Below are 25,358 nucleotides of genomic sequence, written 5' to 3'. Positions count from 1 at the left end.
ATGTGAACACTGCAAAGAACGTGAATTGCCAAGAAGTAAGAGTCAATTGTTCGTTCCCTTGCAACATCAGGACCCAGAAGCAAAGCTACGCCTCCGCCAACATGACCTGTGTTGAACAATACAATATTATAAATATAATAAGCGTTCTCAGTCAAAAATGGCAAAACACAGGAGTTTTGTCTCTTTCCCTCTATACTCTTTACCCACTGGCTAGCTCATGGCCACTGCACTGCACTGCTCTCATACGGCAGTTACAGCTGATAACGCCGCTCCGACTGACGCCGCCGTTGCGGAAGCATAGCACCCACCCTCTGGTTCCCCCACCACCTGTCAGCAGTGTTGCCGTTGTTTTCACTGTTAGCACTGCACTGCCGGCTGAGCTGTCTCCATGTTGAGAGCCATGCGGAGGCAATAGAAATGATCCCAATCTCGCATTTAGCACCTTTAACAAATCCCCAGTAATTATGAATTTAAACCCAATTCAGACTAAGTTCTTGATGCCCAGCTTTAATTATACTCTAAGCGAGCAAGATCAGCGTTAGCTGTACATGTGGTGACCAGGTAGGGCTGTTTATCAGTGGCAAATGATAAGTGTGTGCTTGCACTCTCCCTTCCCCTTGCCCCCCACTCTGTGTTTCCCCCACCGTTTGCCTATTTTTTACTCAATGTATCTTTCAACTCTTTCTCCTTTTACCTGCTCCGGCTCCCCCCTCTCTCCTATCTTTCTCAGAGAAACCATCATGGGTCATGTTTTTCTGAGTCTTTGATCACTGAGTAGTCTTTCAGCATGTTGACTACAAGGCCTCTCACCTCCCCAGTGGTTGTTGCAAAAGAGGGGGCACACTTATCCGGCTTCTATGATGTTAATAGTTGAAAGCATCTGCTGATGTTGAAAGCGTGTGTGCACGTGTGTGTGTGTGTGTCCACTCAGACATGATGAAAGACTCTGTTATAGCACTGGGTTGTGATCATGTTGCAGTTACATCGTAGCTACGTTCACAGTTAGTTGATAAGCAGGGCATTCTTGCGTTCTGCGCCGTATCTGATGGATAACAATCATGTGACACCGTAATCATTTTGGAGTAAAAAAAAAAACGCTTCAAATTCTTACATAAATAGCTTAAAAGGTTGGAATTTAGATCTCCTACTACCCCGAGCATTTCATCCATATCTATTTGTTCAGTTATTGCATAGAAAACTTCCTTCCCTGTGCTATAATGGGTTTGTCCTCAGGGCACAAACTCTGGTTCAAATAGAAAAAAAAGCCTTTTCTTTCCTCAGTCTTTACACCTCCTGTGTGTAAACGATGGTTGGGTGTCTGAGAGCTTTGACGCTCCATCCAGCTGCAGAATTCTCCCCTTTGTAAGATGCAGGGGATGGCCTTGATGTGACAGCTTGCGATGTTAGCCCAAGTTGTTTTTGACAGAAGACAAAGAAAAAGGGAAGGAGGGGAAGAAAAAAAAAATTGAAACATAAAGGGAAAGCTTTTGGAATTTTTTCCTCTGAGGTGAATTGCCTTTGCGGGAATCAATTCTTTCTCTCCTTCGTTTCTTAAAAAAAAAAAAAATCATCTTTGTTTTCCTCTGTATTGCTTTGTCATGACTGTTAAGAACCGTCTGTGTGATTGAATTTGCCACTGGAGACATTTAGTGATCTTGATGGATTCTTTGGATGCAGGACCTGGGCTTGCATCTTTTTTAGATGTTTTTCCTTATGACATTATGGAAACAGGTCTACCCTTTACGGCAGACTGAACGGTGAGTGGTATTGTCTGACATATTGCACTGCTACATGCCAGTCTACAAGAATGCCAATGACAATCATAGGAAAGGACATTTAGATTACTGTCGAGCCTCCCCATCCTGTCTCTTCCTATCTGGCCTCCTATCACTCCGTCTGTTTTCTAATATGTCTTCTCTTCATCTTGAGTTTGACTTGTAATGATGAAGAGCTGGTCAGAGGGGTATAGAGCGCTTGTGCGTGTGTGTGTGTGTGTGTGAATGGGTGGATCCTGGTATGTGTGTGTGTATGCATTCAGTATCTCTGCCCTCACAGAGTCAGAGTGTGACCCTTGGGCTGTATCGTGCAATCAGTCAGCCTGCCTAGCCCTCCTGTCTGAGTGTACCTCCTCCAGCACCTTTGAAAGAGCCCTTCTTATCACAGTGTGGTAGACCTTCCCTCTGCCCCTCGCTGTTCTCAAGGTTAGCCTCACACTGCGGCCTTTCTGTTTCCGCTATCCTCCATATGCACCTTTACCGGTATCTATCCATTCTCTGCTTATTACACAGTCTCATAAAGACGTCTGGATGTTTTCGTTCTCCCCCTCAAGGTGAGCCTGTCCCAGTCAGTGCTCTCCATATACCGTAGCACGCCACCAGCTCTTCTATCCAGTACTTATGCACATCTGACAAAGGAGTGGAAGTTTAAAGGTGCTCCCTCCTCCCTCTCATCCTCACTTTCTCTCAAGGTGAGTCCCTTCCTGCTCTCGTCTTTTCTGTTTCTCTTCTCGAACTTGTCGTCTCACGCACACACATTCTTAGATCCTCAAGGGAAAAAAAATCACTGAGTGAAAGTTTGGCCGCACTATCATTTCTTTTCTTCTCTTCTTTTCTTGTTCTGTCTTGGAAGGCCTATCCACCTCCGCCGACAGTACCTGTAGGGTCTGTAGTTTTGATGCCCACATGCCTGGTGGAGAGGTCAAGATGCCTGCGGTAATCTCAGAGCCTGCCAACAGTAAAGACGTTTCAAGGAGCTTCTCCTATACGTGCACCTATCTGAGTGTATGTGATGTGAATCTAAGCATTACCGGGACTAAACATGTTGGAATCCTTGCCAATGAAAGTTGTATAAAAATATTCCTTCTTGGGGTTATGAATTAATGATGTGTGGTTTGGTTGAAAGTTTCCTCGGTGTGGTGTAGTTATTGCTATGGTGGATTTTAGGAGTACAATTCTGAATGTCTTTGAATAGTTGTGAAGATATCTGAAGCATTTGCGGTACCAACAGTGAAAAAAAAAACAGGCATTATTTTGCAGGTACCTAGATCTTAGGGCTCGATTGCACATGAAAAAGATCGGAAGTGAGGCATTTTTAGGAGGTAAAAATATACTATTGCAGCAGAGAAGCAGAGTTCAGACAGTTGCAGCAGGACAAATTGGGCTCATGTCTTTCACATCAGACAAGAAACATATCACTGAGCCAAAGGAATAGTCAGAGTCTTACAACATAGTCGACTCTTTCACATCTCTTGTTGCGTTCTCCTTCAACCCTGACTCCTAGAAATCAGGTTTATTTACTTCTAACAGTGAAACTGCCTGAATTATGTTGACAGGGAGACATTTTTCTAGTGTGGGAAGTGATACGCTTTTGTAGCACAACTTGTAAGGTGGAGGTTGTGGTGGATGGTGGGAATACAAAGCACTTGACACAGGAGGAGTTCTCATCCAGGAGTGTCACGTGCAGTTAGCTTTAGGCAACAAAAGCATTTTGGTTAAGGTCAGGGAAAGGCTGTGTTTCCGTTCACATATTTCTATGCAGATTTTGAAGTATCGCTTTAGAAAAGCTGTAAAGAAACGGCAAAATTCCTCAATTGCCAAAAAAAGGTTTTTACACTCGCTTGAGTTTTTTTTTTTCTTTGTCGAAAAAGAGTTGATGCGCTTAATGTGTTATGGAAATGCCTTGCCAAATAAATTCTGAAGTAGCGATCATTTAACTCACATACCTTATCCGATGTTTCTGCTGTCGGTGTTTTCTATGATATTCTCATAACGTGTGAATGCTTGTCTTTGAAACATGGCCAACACTAGCTGACATGAAACAACAATTACAACTTGCCCAATTCCTGCAACATCTTTCCATTTTTCTCTCATAGATGGTTAGATGCATGCATGGCCAAACCGACTTGTTTTGTTTTCTTATTCTTCTTCTTTTACTCTGTTTACTGGCAGATTACAGCCATGTGTAGCCTATAGCGCCAACTTCTGACCAAACTACGCTGTAGCCAACAAACCGAGTTTCTTTGCTCCAAACCAGTTGATGGAAACAGGCCTAATTTCGCATTTCATTTCAAGTTTCAAGTTTGCTTAAAATTCGCTTGACAATTGAATGGAAACACAGCTACTGTTAAGTTTTTTTGTATAAAATCAAGCGTACGATTTCTCCCTAACTTTAACCAAGTGCTCTGAGTTTGCAAACATCACCACTAAAAAGTTGAATCATGCTTTAGGTGCTATGAAGAGCAGCTATTGGCAGAAAACAAATTGATTATGCATATAAGTATCAACATTTAGCAACTTGGCAGATAATGTGTATGTGTGTATTATAACCTCCCAAAAGCCATAGTTTTGTCTGTTATCCATTATCATTTTCAACATTTGTTTTTTGACGGGAAACGAAGAAGAAGTAAGAATGAGAAATACCATTTTTAATACACAGACGTGCCATTTGACATCCAGTAACGGCCCTGGATTCTGTTGGCTCATCACTTCCTCTTGAGGTGGTTGCGTCCGTGCAGTGGGAGGCCAGTGTGGGCTGATATCTGTCTCTCTGTATCTGTATCACCGAGAGCAGATATGGCTGATATCTCTGTCATCTCGGCATCTCAGACTTGACAGCACCGATCACAATCAGTCCCCCTCCGGCTCTCCCTCCTGCTATCTGTTTTTCTCTGTATCGCAACCCGTATATTATACCAGGTGTATCTCTATTTTTCTGTTGTTTAGTGCTGCACCTCACTCTTCATATCTTAACAACACCTTTCTTTCTTACACGCAGTAATGGTGCACTTTGGGAATATGCGCTATATGCAAAGGGAGTCAGCGTTGGGAGTGATTCTGCTGTTATTTCTGTACAGGGTTGTGTGTGTGTGTTTGTTTGTGTGTGTGCATGTGGATAGGTGGGTGGGTGTCAGAGAGCATTTACAAAGGGATCAGCCCTGGGGGTGTCGATGCATCGCTACAGTGGAGGGAGAGCAAAAGGGGGGTGGAGGCGAGCTAGTTCACAGCAGATGTAGCAAACAGCCAACTAGCTGGAAAACCTCGCCTCACTTGGCTCTGCACCGCACAGTTCAGCACTTATTTATTTATTTGTGGTTGGGGGGTGGGGGGCCAAATGTATGTTCAGTGGTGTTGGATATCAGTGACAGGAAGGATCAAAGAGCGATGCCACAAATGAAGCTGTCAAAGTGGCCCGACAGCTGGGTCCCGAGGCGAACATCCCTCGCTCGCACATTTTATTATGATCGTGGTGAAACCTCACAGCAAGAAGGAAAGAGAGGAGGAAAAAAAAAATCATCATCTCCCCAACCAGAGAGAAAGAAAAAGAGACAAAACGAGCGGGCGCTGTATCATCGCCGTCCATGATGGAATGAATTATGAATGTGTGGAGGGGATTAGGAAACAATGGTTGAAGTCACTAGGATCCTCGCCTAGTTTCCTCACCCTCAGCCCGGCAACTAATTAGCACTTTCAACACCAGTGTATGATCTCATTAATGTGATTTCTGCTTATGTAACGCGCATGCAGTCGCACGCGCTTACATACAAACACACACAGAGATATTGCAGTAGCATTACATAAAGCAAATGAACGTGTGAGTGAAAACGCATTGTTTATTGTCGAGCTAATGCAGTTAGAGTGATGAGTCAAATGTTTGAGATTGCAGTAATGTTGTAGGTTTAGTGTTTAGGGGCATTTACACCAGGCTTTCCCCCTTATGTCTCGCAATTATCTGAGCAATTTGATAATGTGTGATGAATATCATCAGTCATGGTATCATAGTGTTGATTGGTCCGCACAGCAAAGACAGTTACACTGCTGGATTATTTCTGTAGCGGGGACAAGAGACATTTCAAACTCATATACTGGTGGTACAAATGTGTAATGTTTTAAAAGGCAGGAATATCATTTATTTTCACATAATTGCACAGTCTATTTGTATAGTAGATACAATTCACATCAGCTAATTAGTATCCACACACTGAGATATAGGGAGAAAAAGAAGAGGGAGGGGGAGGTAGCAGGGAGAGGGTAAGGGTAGATAATTAGACAGAATTAAGCCATCTCTTTTAATCTAGCCCCCTGAAAGAAAGAGAGGGAGAGAAAGAAAGAAAGAGAGATGGGGGGGTGGGAGGGTGGGAGTTCAGGGGGTGAGGCCTACACATTCACCCCTCTGCTCTCTCTCTCTCTCTCCTCTCCCTCTCTCCCTGTCTGGCAGAGGGTGTGAATGTGTGGGAAAAGAGGGGCCTGGTGCCTTAGCCTCGGCAGAATGGATCAGCTTGTGTTTCTGAGGCTCTCGAAGTGTCCCATTGTCATGATGTCACTGCAACTCAAGAAGGCTGACCTCTGACCCCTATGGATTCATGGCAGCCCACCGCAGCTCCGCCACACCCCCACACAACGCCAAAAGGGCCAGATTGCCGCTGGGCGCCCACTAGGGGGTACCCAAGCCTTTCGCTGTGGAATTCGAGGTGCTTGCGGGCTTTACGGCACAAAACTCCTAGTATATTTGCCAATGAATCCGTCCGTCTATGTCCCCCTGATTAGGGGTCCTTTTCTCTCGCTCTACCTCGCTTTTTTTTGTCTTGCTTTCCCTCAGTTCGCTCTGCCAACCACGGCTCTTTTTCTCTCCTCTCTCTCTCTTTTCTCCCTCCCTCCTACACGCGGTGTATCCCTGTGCCCATGGATATAGCGAGCGCCGCCAGATGTCGCAAATACATCATCTGAGGGATGCGGTGGTGATGGGAAAAAAGTCAAGGCACGTACGAGTGGGGGATGTGAGCCGACTTGAGCTCTCTGAGCGTTTGTGTGTGTGTGTGTGTGTCACTGTATGCCAGCATTCATGTGTGCACGCGTGTGTGTGTGTGTGTGTGTGTCTGTTTTCCGGGGTGTGTGTGTGCGTCTGCGTGCGCGCGGGTGAGTGTGTTCCCTTTTGTGTGCATGTCTGGAGGTCACAGCAGGTCAGCATATTGTCCCTCAGATGTTTGATATTTTATGTATAAGAGGGTGGCTAGAGCGAGAGGATAAGCACGTTCCTGACAGAGGCATCTCTCTGCCACAATCCGCCACCTCAGCAATGTGGAGCCCCGAGTCAGATCAACAATGGAGAGGAGCTGCCTTATACCCAGAGAGGGCTGATGGGACGAAGAGAAAGAAGGGGGGGGGGAGAAAACCTAGAAAACCAGGATTGCTGCTGCTGCTGGGGCAGTCGGCAGCCTGACAGCTCCGTTGCAATAAAACGACTGCGATTATGCACAATATTGTGTTTACATATGCAATGTGCTGTAATGCATGCAGCACGGCACGTCATAAACATGCAACAACAATACATAAAAGCACCCTTACTTATTCATCTATCAGTCGACACGTAGCCACACCAAACACACGAGCTGTTGCAGGTGTGTGTGTGTGTGTGTGTGTGTGTGTTTGGGGGCCAGTCGGGGCCGAGGAGGGGCAGCGGCTGGCGTCCTCAGATCAGATCAGCCCGTGTCGGGGAGGAGATTCCCCAGAGTGGAGCCATCCCAAACAGCACTCCTCTTTTTCTCCTTCAGGGGGAAAAGTTTACTGCCAGCTTGCTTTTGTAGTCGGCCTCAAAAGATTTGCGGCAGTCAGCATTAAAAGGCACAGATCTAAGGAGACGCCTCCAACTGAAATACCTACAGAGGAAGGAGAGGAGGAGGAGGAGGAGGAGAATGAGAGGGGGGGCAAACTGATACAAACATTAAAAGACAGACGTTAAACGCTCGTCTTTATGTTGGCTTTGTACCCCAACAACAACAGTACTAACAAACGAAAATCCCCACCATCATCTCATTTTTCCTCCTTTGATTCCTTCCTCTCTTTTTTTTTTGGCTTTGCCCTTCTTCACACTCCTATTTGTGTTCAGTTGTTGATTTCTTTATTCCCTTCTGCACACAAACACGCGCACGTAGGCTGGTTACCAGGGTGATGGTGTGGCGGATGACATCATGCCCCGACTGTTGCATAGCGGGTCGCGCTCTGGCAGGGTTCATGGGATGGTGGCGTGGGCTGGCGCAGCACTACTCGCTGCGCTCCCTCCATCTTTCTCTCCTTCTCTCTCTGTGTCTCTCTCCGGGCTCTCAAGCATCGGCTTGTCCGGTGCGCCCTGTGTTCCCTGGGAAAAAGATTAATTATTCAACACGCAGCCTCAATTAAATTTGAATTCGGCAGTTCAAGTAACCTTTTAGCATGGCACATTTATTATTAAGGCAGATGCTTTGGCCCTGTTTAGATTTAGAGCTTATCGGATTCTTTCAGCCCCTTATCACATAGGCAGTTTACTCGCGACGGCTGTGAGGCTCGGCCTTGGCTCGGCTGGAATGCAGCGGGTTGTATTTTTCTCAAACAGCTTCTGGTAAACATTTCTCACTATAAATTTCCTTTACTGAAGAATTTACAGTATAATATGCACTGAGCAGCATAGTAGTTTTACATGCGCCTCATGCAGTGAAAGAGGGAGACATGTGGTGCTTTCATTCAACTCAGGCTCCAGTTCGGACCCTCACTGTCTTGAAGTGGCTATCAAACATGAGACAGGATGTCATTTTGACGTGCATTTTCTAGTATAATGGACACTTGGAAACTTTGAAATCAATTGCAGATGTCTTTCTTTTCGGTCATGTTCTTCTTTTTCAATTCCTCTGCTGAATAAAGAGGATTGGCATGGAACAAAACAGGGACTAATAGTAGCAGAAACCTCCAGGAGTACACATTCAGAGAAATTAATTCATTTTAGACCAGACACTCTCTGCTGATGCATATTTAACAAATTGCGCTCCATGACTGCAAAATGCTTTGTCGTCGTCGCATGGTCATAAACACACAAAGATTGATACATGAAAGCACGAATGCTAGCATTTACGCCTGCACACAACAGCTCGGCGGAATGTAACACAACAAGGAACGACAAGAAAACAGCCTTGACGGCCCCCTCTCGATGATCCCCCCCTCCCCCAGTTCCTGTCTCCCCATCTCTCTCTTCTTCCATCGAAGGAGGTGGTGCCTTTGTCAGGCAGGAGCACAGAGACCTCACAAAGCGAGGGAAGATGTCACAACAAACAAAAACAGCATAGTAACCCCCCCAAATCTAATCAGGAGCCATTGATTCATGCTCTGAATGGAGACTGAGTACCTTGAGAGTGGCTCATCCAATAAGGCCATAGACAGCCTGACAGGGGCCTTCACAATTCAGCTGTATAGTTCCCTATCATTCTGTTCTCACCTTTAGACTCGACTCCATCAACTCAAAGATGATACAATCATCACTCCTCTCCAGGTCCTTTTTATTTCACTAATTCATTTGTGTGCCTCAATCAATGATTTTTTTTTTCTCTGATTTGATGTGTGGAGGAGTTTTTTTATTTTTTTGGAGTGTACACTAATAGGCTTGCTTTGTGGATGCAGAGAGATATGAGTCTTTAGTGCCTTAGTTACTCTGATTGTGCTTATGAAGGATGATTCGATCGAGCAATTAAGCACAAGGTAATCCTTTACTTAGCAAGTTCGCCTTGGATTTCCTTTGTTTTTCGGTCTTAAAACTTATATTGGAAAAAGACACATTTAACTTATGGTAATGTGTATAAACACTGAGAGCACACAAATGTGTTGTCCCCCCCACAAACAAAAAAAAAAAAAATCGCATTAACAATGCAACTCTATTAACTCTTACGGGAATCTGTGACATTTCAAATGAAATTATTTAATCTATAATACGTGCATGCCCTTCTGAGTTTTTTGTAATGCTCAATATAATGCAACAACTTTGCTCTTATTATTTGTAATGATACTTTGGCATTACAGGGTAGAGGTATTGATTTTGGAACCCAAAGCATTTATTGTGGAGGTAAATGTTATTATTTTAATATTGGACTCATGCTAATTTAATAGAGCGTAACATACACGTCAGGGTGTGAGCCGCAGGGGTCTCTCTGTCTCTGTCTCTCTCTCTCTGCCACCGAGCATTGTACAATATACAATAATCTCAGGTAATGTCAAAGACCAGTATTGGCTGCTCCCTAGTTTTTATGTGGCGTGCAGCTGCTTCAACGAACAGAGCGGACATGTTTGGAAACATGTTGTGGTCACATTTCTCACACATTAATCTGTATGGATTGTTATTTAGTGTGCATTAATCAGTGGAGCTACCTCTGCAGTACAGGATAGCTAGTGGTGAGGTGGGCTATAGGCTCTCTGGGAGGTCAAAAGGTCAATTATGTTATGCGATGAACAGTTTCCAAACTTTGTATATAGAGAAATTGCCATAGGCATATTCTGCCCTTTCCTGTTTCTATTTAATTTATATTAAATGAGATACACAGTAGGTCAAAACAAGTGACCCAGATAGATTATATAAGACAACAGTTGTAGTTGTCGTTGTCTTGTAAAAGTAATTCTAGATGGCTGGTTCTATATTTGAGGTGGTTTTTTAAGGCAAATTGAGATATTTGATGTGCAACATATTAACACTTTTGAAGAAGTAATTAGGGCTGTGACTAACAATTATTGTTATTGTCAATTAAAGCTGAAGAAGGCCAGATTTGAGCAAATATGATTTAAAAAAAGTTATTTTTATAAAACGGTCGCTTTATCGTGACAGTAGTACATGAAACAGGTAACCTGGAAAAAATCATGTGCCTCTGTGTCCTCCAGTGCTCCTAACGGCATCTGCAAGATTTCACATACCGGAGGAAAACAAGCAGTAAGAGCTGATCTGAGGTCCACTGTCCATCTGCCGTCTATGAGAGCCGGCTGTCAATCACTCGCGAACTCCGACCGTTAAAGCTTATTTCTCACCTCAAATGTTTTCAGAATCATCTCGTAGTGCACGGTTTAGCTGTAAAATGAGAAAGTTTATGACGCCAAGTTCCGGTCACATGACCAAAGCACAGCCAATAGGAACACTCTCTCAATGAAATGACCTGTGATTGGTCAAAGTCTCCCGTCACAGGCTAGATTTTCTAAAGCCTGAAAACAGAGCCATGAGGAGGTACAGAAGTCTAGTTATCTCTCAGAACACTTGAATTACAATATGCTGAAAGGTTACTATGGAAATTTTGCCGAATGATGCCAAAAATATACTGCCTACTGCCACTTTAATCTGTTGATTATTTTCTCAATTAATCGATTAGTTGTTTGTTCTATAAAATGTCAGAAAATGGTGAAAAATGTTGATCAGTGTTTCCCAAAACCCAAGATGACGTCCTCAAATGTCTTGTTTTGTCCACAACAACTCAAATATATTCAGTTTATTGTCATAGAGAAGTAAAGAAACCAGAAAATATTCACATTTAAGAAGCTGTAACTTTAAAAAATTACTCAAACCAATTAATCGATTACCAAAAAAGTTGTAATTTAATAGTTGAATAGAGTAGTTGACTTCTCCGTCTCCCCACCCTCATAAACATTGTCCTTGTCACACTAGTTTCTGCAATGGCCTTGTTTGAAGACCTTATATTACATTACTTTCTTTAAAAACCAACAAAGTTATACAACAAGTCCAAGTTTTGTTGTTGCTACGACTGCTAGAGGGCTTTGTCATTTGAATGTAGACGTGTCTTGTTGATGCACTTGCTGAAATGACTGATGACATCAATCTTCTTGGGAGGACAATCTCAATTTATAGATTGATTAAAGTTACTACCAGGAACTTTCATTTTGTGTTGATTTCGGCAGTCCCTGTGGACAAATACAGTAGTGTTTCCGAGCACCAGAGAGCCTTTAGAAAACCTCTCATTTTACTGCAGCAGGGTCTGACAGTGTGCCCCATGCAGTCCTGGTTCTGGTTCCACCGTGCTTCCCTTCCCTCCAGTGGTCCCAGCAATACAGCCTGGGCCTCTGGCTGCATGGTGTCGGTGTTGGCTCCCAGTATTAAATTGAGACTGTTTCATAACCAGTTAAAAGTTCCTTGTAGTAACTTTAAACTTACTTATGATTTAAGTTTGCTTTTGTGTGTACGTGCGCGTATGTGTTATCATGATCATCACCTATCTCACCCCACCCAGTACAACCCATTTCATTCTTTTTCACTACTCTGTTCAGTTAAATGAGTGTGTATGTGGGATGGGGGGGGGGGGACGACTTCCCCCATTTTTCTTAATAGACCAGAAGATCCCTGGCCTCTCAGTTGTTACCATGGCAACTGACCCATTTGCCTGCTGCATATGAAAGTGAGGGCGAAGGATATTGAGAGTAAGTGTTAGACGGGGTCAGACGGATTGACAGACAGACAGGTACGGTATAGTTGTAGGAATATAGGAAAGTCCTTCTACTCTGCTCTCGGCTCTTCAGCAGCATCTCCGTTCCTGTCTGTCTCTCTCAATCTCTCTTTCAGCCATCTGATCAGTTGTATTAACACAGGGACACTTGGTGAGCGAGGTTAAAAAGGGCATCCATTCACTCAGCACCCTTCACTGCTCTCTCTGCGCATTTGTCCTTGCACATTGTTGAGTGAGTGTGTAAAAACGTATTAGTGGGACGTAGGTGTGCATGCATGTCTATATATGTGTGTGTGCTTGGACAAAGAGGTGGGGCCTTTTTATTTTAACACCCTGTCAAAGGCGTTACCAGTGGAAAAGGAGGATTTTGGGGTGGCCTCCCCCCAGCTCACAGATATGAAGCTGTCATGGGAAGAATAGCTGCATTCACTGAATGACACTTATTTTCTCCCACTTTACACAAGTGCAGCGAACAAAACAGGCAGGGTAGCAGCTGAGGAAGACATTTTCTTCGCCTTCGTCGGCAATGACAGACATGCGGCAATTACTTTAAGTCTAAGCAGACACCAAGAAAACTGCCATTCCTGCTCAGCTTTGTTACTTCATTCTTGCAAGCTGCCTCAGGCTTTTTTTTAATGTTTACTGGATGTGATGTGTGTGTATGTATGTGTGTGTGTGCGCATCTACACTGCACCTCATGCGCTCTGTCAATGTGTACTGTCTCTAGTTAGCACCGTCCACAGCCATTACCATGTGTCACAGTTGTCCACTGTCTATATGGACCCCAAGTCTGCAGCTTCTTCTCACGCACGCTAACAATTCTACAAACAATTGATGAGCAGGTTACAGCAATGCTCCACCTACTGCAGCTGTTATGTTAAGGCCTTATGTTGGCTATCTTAGTCAAGTTACGTAGTTAGAGTGGTGTAAGAAGCACGTGATAAGTAGACACAGACTCTCATTCAATCTGTCTTCACTCATCTTTTTTTGTTTTTGAACGAGTCAGAAAGGTCACAGTGAACTGGATGTAAAGTGGTGCTTTTATACAAAGCAGCATGGTTAGTTTTGGTGAGAAAGAAACACATTTTCAGAACAACGATATGATCTTGTTCCAATCGTAGAATGTATAAAATTGTCATGTGACGTCACCCATAGGTTTATTGAATAGCTGTTGTGAAGATCAAAGTGGGTGACTCCGGCCATCGCCACCTTGGCAGTGACGACACAGCCTAACTCAACAATCCAAAAATGGGCAAAGAGGTGGATCGTCAGTGGAGCAGAGGAGACAGCTAGCAGCTAGCGACCTGAGACGGCACCCACCTGTCACTCAAAGTGGCCATGCCCTTAGTTATACCTAACTTTATGCCTTAATATAATCCAAACAGGTGAATTATATAAAAATTCAACCCCCGTACAGTTGTCATGAATGGAATGGAAAACAGTTTTTTGTACCAGGCTGTAAACATGTTTATTTCTGTTGTAACGTTGGCCATTTTAACATGGGGGTCTATGGGGATTGATTAAATTCGAAGAACTGCAGCTTTTGGCACTTCTGCGTAGGCTTCATTTTTCAGTACTGGCGGTTGCTGCTTGGTTCCAATGAACAAAGCATATAATAGAGCTTGTGTTACTGTCCTCTGTATTCCACCAAAATACATTTTACTCTCTTATTTTGTCACACTAGAAAGATGTTTCCTTTATGATTAGAATTGATATTGTTTCTGAATATGTGACACGTTTGCATGATTTAGGTCATGTCATGCACTCTGGTTGGTGAGCCCACATGGAATTACAAGACACAACTAAACATTTCATTGCAGTTTGTATATAAGAACATGCTCCTCAGCAAACATATCACACACATTTGTTTGCCCTGCCTTTGCAGATGAAATCTACCATTTCACCATGCAGCATTTCAGAAATGTTTTATTGGATAATAACTAAAAGCAACAGTGTATGCTGTATTAGCATTTTTAGTGATGTCAGAGCCACTGGGATTCAACATAGGTCAACACACACGGTTGTTTTTCTTGTCCAATTGTCCTTAAGAGACCTGCAAATCTGTGTGTGTATATGTGTGTTCATACAGAATATCTATTTGTGTGTTGTCACTTTGCCCACTCGGGGTTACCTAATAGCTTGGCAGCAATGCGTCTACCCACCTATGCCATGTGCCTCGGCCTAATCTGACCGTAGCTAAATTAAAAGTCCTTTCAGTGCGGAAGTGGATGACAGTGTTTCCCTGTAGCTCACCTTGCCTCCCTCCTGCCTCCGCAGGCCTTTCTCTCTGCCTACCCTCTTGCCCTGGTGGCCCACAGCCCATTTTCCCACTAAGACCAGGTGTCCCACCACACCGGAGAAGAGTGTGTCTTAATCAGTCCCACAGACGTGCACACCACGCAATGCAGGATACACACACACACACACACACACGCACACACACACACACACACACACACACACACACACACACACACACACACACATTCACATGCACTCAACCTAAACTCACAACCACGCATTCATCCATGCAAAGTCAAATTAAGCACACACACACACACACTGCAAGGGGCGCCCCACTGTCACCCTGCCTTATGTCTAGGAGTGACACTTGGATGACACCAGCAGCAGGATTATAAGAGCATATTTATTAGCCTTAGCACCGGCCGTGTGCAAGGCGGGGGCGAGAGTACACACAGTTACAAAAGAACATTGAGTGAGGGAAGCCTGGGACAGAAACTAAATGACAATTAAACTCCATTAATTATACAATGGCTAGATGCAGACTGGCACATTTTCAGATCCAGATTAAATTTTTAAAATCTGTACTTGTTTTTTATTGTGCACTACAACATTTTTATACCTCCGCACCGGCGAAGGCCGTGGCCTGGAGGCATTATGTTTTTTGCGTTTTCCATTCGTCCATACACTTCTCATGAACTCGATATCTTAGGAATGCCTTGAGAAAATGTCTTCAAATTTGGCACATGCATCCACTTGGACTCAAGGATGAACTGATTACAATTTGGTGGTGAAAGGTCAAGGTCACTGGGACCTGACATTCGTTCCATTCTTTTGATATCTCACTAACGCCTTGGGCGAATCTCTTCAAATTTGGCACAAACGTCCACTTAGACTCAAGGATGACCTGATTAGAATTTGGTGGTCAAAGGTCAGTGTGACCTCACGTCCATACCATTCTCGTGAACGCAATATCTTAGGAATGCCTTAAAGGAATTTCTTCAAATTTGGCACAAACGTCAACTTGGACTCAAGGTTGATTGATTCGAATTTGGTGGTCAAAGGTCAAGGTCACTGTGACCTCATGTCCATCCCATTCTCGTGATATCTCAGGAACGCCTTGAGGGAATTTCTTCAAATTTAGCACAAACATCCATTTGGACTCAAGGATGAACTGAATGGAAAAGGTCAAAGGTCACTGTGACGTCACAAAACACATTTTTGGCCATAACTCAAGAATTCATGTGCTAATTATGACAATTTCACACAAATGTCTAACAGGATAAAATGATGAGGTGATGACATTTTGGACAGACAGGGACGTAAATTGCAACTTGACTGGTTGGCGTAGGCATACTCACATACCGTGAGGTGGTAATTCTAGTTACTTTTTTGATGTTGTGGGACATGGGTTTGAAATCAAATTATATCATTGTATGTATCAATGTCTGTTACTTTAACAAGCCATTAGTACAACAATTGAACAATGCAGTGGGAAAGTACTATTGGTCATTTATTTAAAAAACTACATTGCCTCAAAACACTGTTAAACATCATGCACTTTATGCACTGTAATAGACAATTAAAAGGAAGTGACCTGTAGTTTGAATTGAAATACGCTCGGGGGTAATTTTATTTTCCTTATCTGCTCTGGGTTTTGCTAGGAAACAGGTTTGCCCTGCATAAACCTCGACACTGGAATGCAGTAAGAAGTTTTTTCATATTGAAATTTAGAGATAAGTCTCAGATGAGGATGAAAGGACTTTGGTATTTAAAGGAGAGAATTGTTAAAGAGAGGAAAAACAAAGGCATGACTCGCTGTTGCCATTCCCCTCCTCCCCTGTCCTTATTATCCTGTTTTGATGCTTTAGGGAGACAAATGAACTTCAGGTGCCTTGAAATCTCTTAATGAACTCTCTCTTACCCCTCAGCCTGTCCTGCCTACATTAAGCTGGCACAGCAGCGGCTGCTTTATTTCTCTTTGGTGTACGAGTAGCTACACAGATCCAGACAGACACTTGAGCGGAGGCCACACACTGAGTGGGTTTCTTACAAAAGGGGCACAAACATACACACCGGCACATGTATACCGGTACACACCCACAGGAAGCTCAATGTCATTCAAGCAGTATGTCCACTTGACAATGATGCGCACAAGTTCAACGTGCGTGTGGTACAATAAACATACAATGCATCACTTCATGTTTAGATGAAAAGCTGTTGCTTTCTATGCATTTAAATCTGAACAGGCAGGCACGCTAAGAGTGTGTGTGTTTTCCTACATCAAATAATCACTCTCCGATTATCTGACTCACTAGAAAGACAAGCACCAAACAAATAGCATGGGGCATCTCCTCCGCAAACAAGCCGAATAGATTTTCTGTTTAGCCCAATCCTTGCAGCTACCACGACCCATTTCTATCAGTCTCTTTGTCTGCCTGGCTGCATCTGTTTATCATATGCGCACTGCTCCAAAACTAAGCCACTAAATGTGTCATCCTCTTGTTCTGTCAAAGATATAGCCACGTGACAACACACCTAATGCTATGGAGCTGGTCAGAATTTAGACAAAGTACAGAAAAGCAGTTCCACACTTGTAGCCTTGATGCAAACATTTTTGTCATATCTTTTTTTCAATTTTTCATGACTTTGTCAATCAATTTGTTCCTAATGACTTCATTACATTGTTTTCTGTTTCTGTTTTAATTAGTGCTTTTTGAAAATACCAATGTATTGGGGTCCTGGTGGACTCCCAGTCAATGGCACCCAATTGCAGCCCATGCAGATTAATAGCAATAATGGATGGATAACATGTTTGCCATGAATCCTTAATGAAAGTATCACACACTATCAAGGGGGTAGGGGCAATCTGTCAGTCATTTTGAAGGAGACAGGTGGCAGAAGGAGACACACAGATTTCCTCATGTGCTCAGTCTATTTTTGTTTTTGTTGTATTTTTTATCTGTTTTTTTTTTTCTTCAGATGACATCAATTACATAACTAATAATGTTTTTAGAAGAAATAATTAAACATTTTGCTGTGATGGTTGTTTCTTACAGTAGTTTATTCTTGGGTCCCTAGGGACCTCAGTTGGTAGTCCTTGTGTGCTAAATATGTTGGTAGGATGAGGGTTAATGCCCGCCTAAGAGCCAGTTAAGCATTAACAAATCATAGAGAGGAACGGATGTAGAGAAAAAGAGAGAGAGGCTATATCATTAGGAAAACGCAGACCCAAGAAAGAAAGAATGAGAGTAGACCAAGGAAGACGAACAGGCAAATGAAGAGTGACATAGATTGGAATAGAGCATATGTTAGGCTCAGGCAGCATGGCTAGCTTTCTAGCTTCCTTGAGCTCTTTCCACAGCCATGGATGTATATGGAGTTGGCCGGCTGGCTAGCTGGCTGGCACTGTTGGCTGCTCAGTGGTCCTGAACCGGCCTATTTGAAAAGCCTGATGTGTTTTATTCGAGCCTGCTTCACACTGTCATCTGCACTCGGAGATGGACTGTAATTGAGAGTCAACTCTAATCTGCATGGAGGCAAACTGAGGAGAGTGAAAAAAATAGGGGGTCCCCAGTTTAAATCTTATGCAGTGGTGTTTTTTTACGAGAATACGAATATTGTTGACCAAATGTTTTCTACTTCTGCTTGTGGCTGATATCATATCTCCTCTCCTCTCCTGTATTGACCCCACGGCTAAAACACACACATCCATTTGACTCCAAATTTACCTCACCGGAAAAAGCTGAACTCAAGGTCACGATTGTCAATTACCTTTTTCATTCTCTCTCTCCTTCTCTCTCTCTTTCTCTTTCTCTTTCTCTTTCTCTCTCTTTTCACACATACTGTACATGATCTTTGCCATCCTTGGATTTAAGCGGCACAGCTTCTGTTTTTATCGAACATAATTTATCTCAAATAGAAAGTTTGGCTGGCAGGAGTGTGAGTGTCTGTTTGTGTCTTGTGGCCGGTCTGCACTAAACATTGGGAAGCAAGTAATAACTGAGAGGAACACTGTGGTTGGGAAGCCAGACCCCAGCCTCTAATGGCACCGTCTGAGAAAGTTCAAACCGTGTACTGTTTATAGATGACGACATGTCTCCGCTTCCTCCCACTGTACAAAATTGAAGCCCAAATATCCCGAATACGGGAACTGACATCTTGCCATCATTCGGAGTCAGAGTCTGCGCAGTAGTGATTGGAGTGATACACAACTAACCATAATATCATTTATGATCAAAATGACATGTTCTATTCCACAGACACGTGACAGTTATGGAAAGTTAAAGTTACATCTCCTCTCTCGTACAATTCCTGAGCCTCCAGCTGCGTGACTATTTCACTCAGAGCAGCTGTCAATCATGACGTCTCCCCCCCTTTTTATAGCATCAAATAACTAATTAAAACCAAACTTATCAGAAAAATGAACACTTGAACATACAGCAGCATGGTAAGAACTAACTTAAATGACAGAAACCATCTTTGGGAAACATTTATTTGACGTGTACTTTGACTTTTTAGTTTTGCCCACGTCCCATCCGCTAACATGGAGAGGGCGGGATTTATGACCTATACTGCAGCCAGCCACCAGGGGGCAATCAACATGTTTTGACTTCACTTTTGGGGAGCTGTCTTGTCTTTATATCCAGTCTATGGTTCAAACACGAAGAGCTGCTTTAGGTATGTGTGTCAGGGTGTGTGTGTGGGAGTGTATTCATCATTGCTCTGAGTACATTTTGTTTGTGTTGTAGTGGGAATGGTAATGTGTATATGTACAGTCATGTTCCGTATATGAACGTACACATGTTTTTGAGTCGAGGCATAGGGGGCTGGTATTTCTATGCTACACTGTAACACAGACTCTGTTTGTGTGTAGCCCACGCCGACAGACTGCCAGTGAGGGTATGGAGATACAGTATGGCTCTGGGGTTAGGTAGGGAGCTGTACAGTATGTGCTGGGGGGCAGGGAGCGGCTCAGCAAGGCAAGGCCCTTCTGTCTCCTTGTCATCGCCTGGTGCCATTGGGGGGTTGAAAGTGCCAGTGTGTGCGTATGCGCGTATGCGCGTATGCGCGTATGCGTGTGAGTGATGCGGGTGGGCGCACAGCCGAACGGGCACTTGACTGGCGCTGTGGCACTTAGCTAGCGAGTAGCTGCTGGCTTGGCGGCGATCCAGGTTAACTCGCCGTGCTGTGAGGTTTTTTGTATCCGTGTGCGTCGGGTGATGTGGCACCAGATGCCACTCCATGTGCCCAAATCCTGTTGACATTTGGAGCGTGGGCAAGCGGGCACACAGGAAGGAAGCAGGAAAGAGGAGGGAAATTTAATTAAGATGAAACAGCAGCCTCAGCCACTGCTACAGCGTGTTGTCTTATACTGGTCGCACAAGCAAGAAAAGTCCCCCAGACACTAAAAAGGCATGTTTTTTGTGCCAATTGGATTGCAGCTATATATGTATTTTTTCTGCACAGTCTGTGGGAAGCTGGCAGATAAAAAGAGCAAAGGTTTAGGGGAGCAGAAGACGAAGGAGCAGGAGGGAGAGAGAGGGAAGTTGATTGAGAAATGGGCTTGTGTGTGCATGAGTGAGGGGGGTAATTTGATTAAGCAGGCTGGCAGAAGGAGGAAGCAGGGATGGTGTGGTGACAAGTTGATGCCAACTCCTCCTGGCATGGCCTTCACCCTTATTCCTGACAGAGGAGATGGAGTTGTAGTGGAGGCTTACAGTATTTGGCCCGAGATCGCAGCAAAAGGAAGATGAGAAAATAGTCAGATTTAGATAAAATAGAGAACGAGGGAGGGCGATAAGGTGCAGAAGGGAGAAGAGGGAGAAGGTGCGACAAAGAAAATGAAACAGGCACTCAATAGAAAAAGGAGGCGAGATGGAAAGGTGGTGAGTAGGTGGTGACATGAGGAAATGGCAGGAGGTGAAAGAGTAGGAGGTGTAAGGGGCAAACTGATGGCACCGTGTTAAAAAAACCCTCTAACAGTTTTTTATTTATTACTCTCAGTCAACTTGCCAAATCTGTTTTCTACAGATGAAAATAAAGTTTTTTAATCACGATATTGTGTTGATGAAATTTTGGAAATGCCGTGTGGCAGCACAGTGGGTTAACAGTACTGTAAATGGGCTACAGACAAAACAATATGTTGAATTGTTAGCATATTTTCTTTCTCTCTTTCCAATCACACATTCCGTCATTCATTTATTTTTAGTTTATAAGTATACTTATATTTATTTTAGGGCTGTCAATCGATTAAAATATATAATCACGATTATTCACATGATTGTCCATCTTGATTAATTGCAAATGAATTGCACATTTTGTATCTGTTCAAAATGTACCTTAAAGGGATATTTTGAAGTATTTAATACTCTTATCAACTTGGGAGTGGGCAAATATGCTTTCTTTATGCAAATGTGTTTATATATTTATTATTAGAAATCAATTAACAACACAAAACAATGACAAATATTGTCCAGAAACCCTCACAGGTACTGCATTTAGCATAAACAAATATGCCCAAATCATAACATGGCAAACTCAAGCCCAACAGGCAACAACAGCTGTCAGTGTGCTGACTTGACTATGACTTGCCCCAAACTGCATGGTATTATCACAAAGTGTTCATGTCTGTAAAGGGGAGACTCGTGGGTACCCATAGAACCCATTTGCATTCACATATCTTGAGGTCAGAGGTCAAGGGACCCCTTTGAAAATGGCCATGCCAGTTTTTCCTCGCCAAAATTTAGAGTAAATTTGGAGCGTTATTTAGCCTCCTTTGCGACAAGCTAGTATGACATGTTACCAATGGAATCCTTAGGTTTTCTATTTTCATATGATGTCAGTATCTTCACTCTATAGAACTGAGTCCACTACAACCTAAAACTCGCATTTTTGCATTAACGCGTTATTATCGTGTTGATTTTGAAAGCCCTAATTTATTTATACTGTATATGTAAGTTTTTTTAATACGTTTTATTCTCCTTCCACACTTCATTCATACCAACCTGTCCAAGAAACTTTAAATGATGAAAACATTGTGGATTGTGGTTGAGTGCCCGCTGGTGTCATCATCCTGATGAGCACATTTACATATAAAACAGACAGACAGACATATTATATTTTTTAGAAACTTACATTTCCTTTGAAATTCCATTCTTTAAGTATTTCCACTTTCATTTTATAGTTTGACAATTAATGCCACAACTCTACTAGTCATCATTATGATTCAGTATAAGACTGTAGCTCTTCAGGTGTCGAACTTAACTTTTTAAGACCGTTGCAGTAAAAAAATATCACACTCATTCATCTCAATAGCATAAAACACAACCACGGCAGAGGTTCAGGGGGCTTTGAGGGACAGTTTGGGCAATCCCCAACATAGTTTCCAGTAGCTAACATTAACACACACACATGCACACACACACAGCCTCATTTAGATGCAGAAGGCCGGGGCTGACGTCGAGCATCAGGTCTCACAATAATTATTTTAAATTGCTACGAGGAACACAGGTCCTGGTGGGATATATTACCTCTACTCTAACCAGAGATGGATTTCCTCCTGCACATGCATACACTACAACCTTCTGGCTGTATATATATACATATACATATATATATATATATTTATATATCTTTATTGTGCATGAGGTCATAAACACACATGCATGCCTGCATGTGTGCCTGCTTGCTCGTATGTGTGTTTGCATGCACACGTAGCTGGTGGGTGTTCTTTTCCTGTGAGTCAGTGTAATGTATATATTTCAGGAGAGTCTAGCATTAATGTTTTACATGTCAAGACAAGGTCATATGAATCTGTATGCTTATGTATGTATATAACTGTGGGGATGCTGTGCATTATCATGTGTGTACTGAGTGGGTGTGCTGTGACTGTTCATCTAAATAAGTGGTTATTTTGATCAGGTATCTTGAGTGCAGATCACACTTATTCCCTGCAGACCTGAGCACCCACACACACACACACACACTTACAGCACATATTGGGTTATTGTGTGCAGCATTGCCTCCATGTACTTGTCTCCTTAGACTACATCCTGTTTGATTGGGTCAATTGGTATAAATGTGTATGAGTGCACTTCACGTGTGTTTCATTACGTGTGTATGCATGCAGTTCCTGTCACCAGCACTCTGAACTTCTTTACCTTCTGCTTTATACCTCGCTAATAAAAATATAATCAGCTGAGAGGATCAATGTACACAAACTTTGATTGAAAATAAAAAAAAAAGAATGATAGAAAGAATGTTGGGCAACTTATCTTCGTGCTTTTTACTGATGTACAACATTTGGATGCAAACACATCCCATAAATAAACAGGGTCACACTTGAAAATCAGCTGCTTCCTGACCACTGATGTTTGAAAAATTCAGCAGTGACAAAAAAATAGGTGTGTATTTTGTCTATAGGTGTGTGTGTGTGTGTGTGTGTGTGTGTGTGTGTGTGTGTGTGTGTGTGTGTGTGTGTGTGTGTGTGTGTGTATTCTGTACATGTTTTATTCAACCGCAACTGGACATACTAGAAAATGCCATGTTTATTATCTGTACTAAAATTGAGTATGCAAGTGACACCAGCACTCCTCATAATAAAGGTGGCATACTGTCAATGTGTGACTCCACTGGGCGGAGAGGAGGTAATGATGTGAGGTATATACGGATTTAACAGTCATAGTCCATATGAGCCAGGATGTACAGCTTCATAAACTCAACAGAAAGAGAAAGAGGGGGAGAATTACAGAGTTAGAGAGCGAGGTGCATCCCTTCCCTTCACCTCCATCCCTCTCTTTCTCTCCCTTCTTTAACCCACACCTGAACCTGTCAGCTCTGTATTGCAGAGAATTTTCCGGCAGCTCTTCGACATCTCACTCTCGCCCTGCCTGTCAAAGACCGCTGAGGGCAGAGAGAGAGAGAGGTTGAGGGAGAGAGAGAGAGTGTGTACTGATGATTCCTCTCACAGAGCAGAGAGTTCACCTCTCAGGTAATCCTATAAAAAGCCAAGGTGAGATGCTCCTCTGCCTCCCGCTCATTATAGCATCTTTACCCTGCACCGCAGCCACTGCTCTCCTCCTAGAGGTATATTGGGTTGGTGGTGTAGGGGGGATGTGGGGAGGAGGAGAGTTGGGCAGGTGGGGGCAAAGAGAAAGAGGAGAGGAAGACCTTCTCACTATGCACACAACGCTCGCACGTTGCACCGCATGCGCCACATCTGTTAGACTTTTTTGTACCTCTCCTTCTTCTTCTTCTTCTTCTTCTTCTCTTCTCTTCTCCCTCTCTCTCTCTCCTTCCCTTTCTCTTTCTCTCTCTTTCTATGTCTCTCCCTCCCTCCCCCTCCACTCCCCTCTCAGTTCCTTTTTTAATCTTTTATTCATAGCTTAGCAGGTGATGAAAAATTTATGCCCTGAATCTGGCATTGAAATAAATGCAAAACGAAAACAGAAGCAGTTTATACTGACAGTCTGAATATCTCTATCTAGAACAAGGCTGCTCGCTGCAAATCAGGAAGCCTGGTGCTCTCCTGTTAACTCCGCTGTGTAAATGATGCTTTGTGGCTTCCTGCGAAGCCAGAAGATTAGTGTGTTTTGTTTTTCCCTCTACTCTCCTCCTGTCATCTTACCAGAGGGGAGGGAAGTGGGCACTTTTTTTTTTTTTCGGGCACCATATCTTTTCAGTAACTCCCCTCCCGTATCCACTCACCCACCCAGCCCACTACCCCCACCAGCCCCCGCCTTGTTTCGGGTAGCCGATCAAAGTGGGCGAAGTGTTAGATTTGTTGTTCTACATGGTGATTGTGTGTATTCTCAGGTGTATTCGCAAGTGTGTGTATGTGTGTGTGTAAACCTTACTTTAGCAGGAGCTGTAAAGTCCCCAGCCTGGCTTAAAGAAATATCCACCCACGCATGCACACACAGTCGGCCCTTACGGCTTGTAAGACGGGACTATCCCTCTCTTAGGGAAGTGTTACACAGAGGCTAACTCTTCCCGCCAGCGCTGGCATATTGCTGCTGTTGGTTTTGGAAGTGGTCTCCCCCACCTCCTCCCACCTCCCCCGTCTCCACCCTTCATTTTAAATCTCTGTGTTTTATGAAACCAGACCAAGCGATCTATAAAAATCTAGTGAATATGCATCACACAAAAAAAGTTCCACAGTCTTTACAGCGGCGTTATTAAATGTGAACACGCCTCATGCTTTGTAACAGTGGGTTTTTGTGTGTATATTTGTGTGAGAGAGTCAGAGCATGCACATAAACATGAATGTGTGTGTGCACGCTTGCAATGCGTGCGTGCGCGTACGGTTGCGTTGTGAAGTCCTGCTGTCAGCTGTAATGATGTGTTGTGGTAGAGTGCTGAGAGCGGAGAGGCCGGCTTGGCCTCGGCCATGGATCTAACTACTGATCTGATGCTGTCTGACAGCCAGGGAGAGGGAGAGAGAGAGATATAAAGATGGAGAGAGAGAGAGGAGAAACACCCGATTTAGGGCAGAGAGGAGGGATGGATGAATGTTAGGGCCTAGAGAGAAAGATGGAGGACAAGCCAGGGCTAAAAGAAGAGGAAACTGGCATTTCTCTGCAAAGCTCTTAGGGGTTTTAGGGGTTAATGTATGTTTTGGTGCACACATATTGTAATTCTGGTTGCTGATATCAAAGCAAACTAATATTGTTATCTAGTGTAAGACTTAAAATAGTCCAGCTACAGCAAAGCGTTTTCCTCTGGGAATTATCATCAAGGAGATTCTTGCATTTTTGTGTATGCATGTGTGTAAGTGCGTGTGCATATGCATGGGTGTAAATGTGTATGTGCGTCCCTGGCCCTGCCCCAGTGCCACGGTGCCAGTCGTTGGCAGAGCGTGGCGGTGTGTAGCGAGGACGAGTCGCCC

At 43.5% G+C, this 25,358-nt stretch overlaps 1 protein-coding gene across 4 annotated transcripts in view; it reads left to right on the top strand.

Annotated features, from left to right (window-relative positions):
- The window catches only part of kiaa0825 (KIAA0825 ortholog), a 127,974-nt gene that overhangs the window by 68,250 nt on the left and 34,366 nt on the right, over positions 1-25,358 (top strand). The window contains exon 23 of one of the 4 annotated variants that reach the window (XM_074638271.1): positions 13,385-13,909. The exons of the other annotated variants lie outside the window; for them this stretch is intronic. Within the exon in view, the coding sequence (XP_074494372.1) occupies positions 13,385-13,397 (13 nt within the window). The 3' untranslated portion in view covers positions 13,398-13,909. Of the gene's footprint in view, positions 1-13,384; positions 13,910-25,358 lie in introns of those variants that run through there. 4 annotated transcript variants of the gene reach the window in all.

This window comes from Sebastes fasciatus, chromosome 6 (assembly GCF_043250625.1).
Source record: "Sebastes fasciatus isolate fSebFas1 chromosome 6, fSebFas1.pri, whole genome shotgun sequence".
NCBI classification, from domain to species: Eukaryota; Metazoa; Chordata; class Actinopteri; order Perciformes; family Sebastidae; genus Sebastes; species Sebastes fasciatus.
Note: the sequence above shows the minus strand (reverse complement) of the source record. Positions and strands in the feature narration are given on the sequence as shown.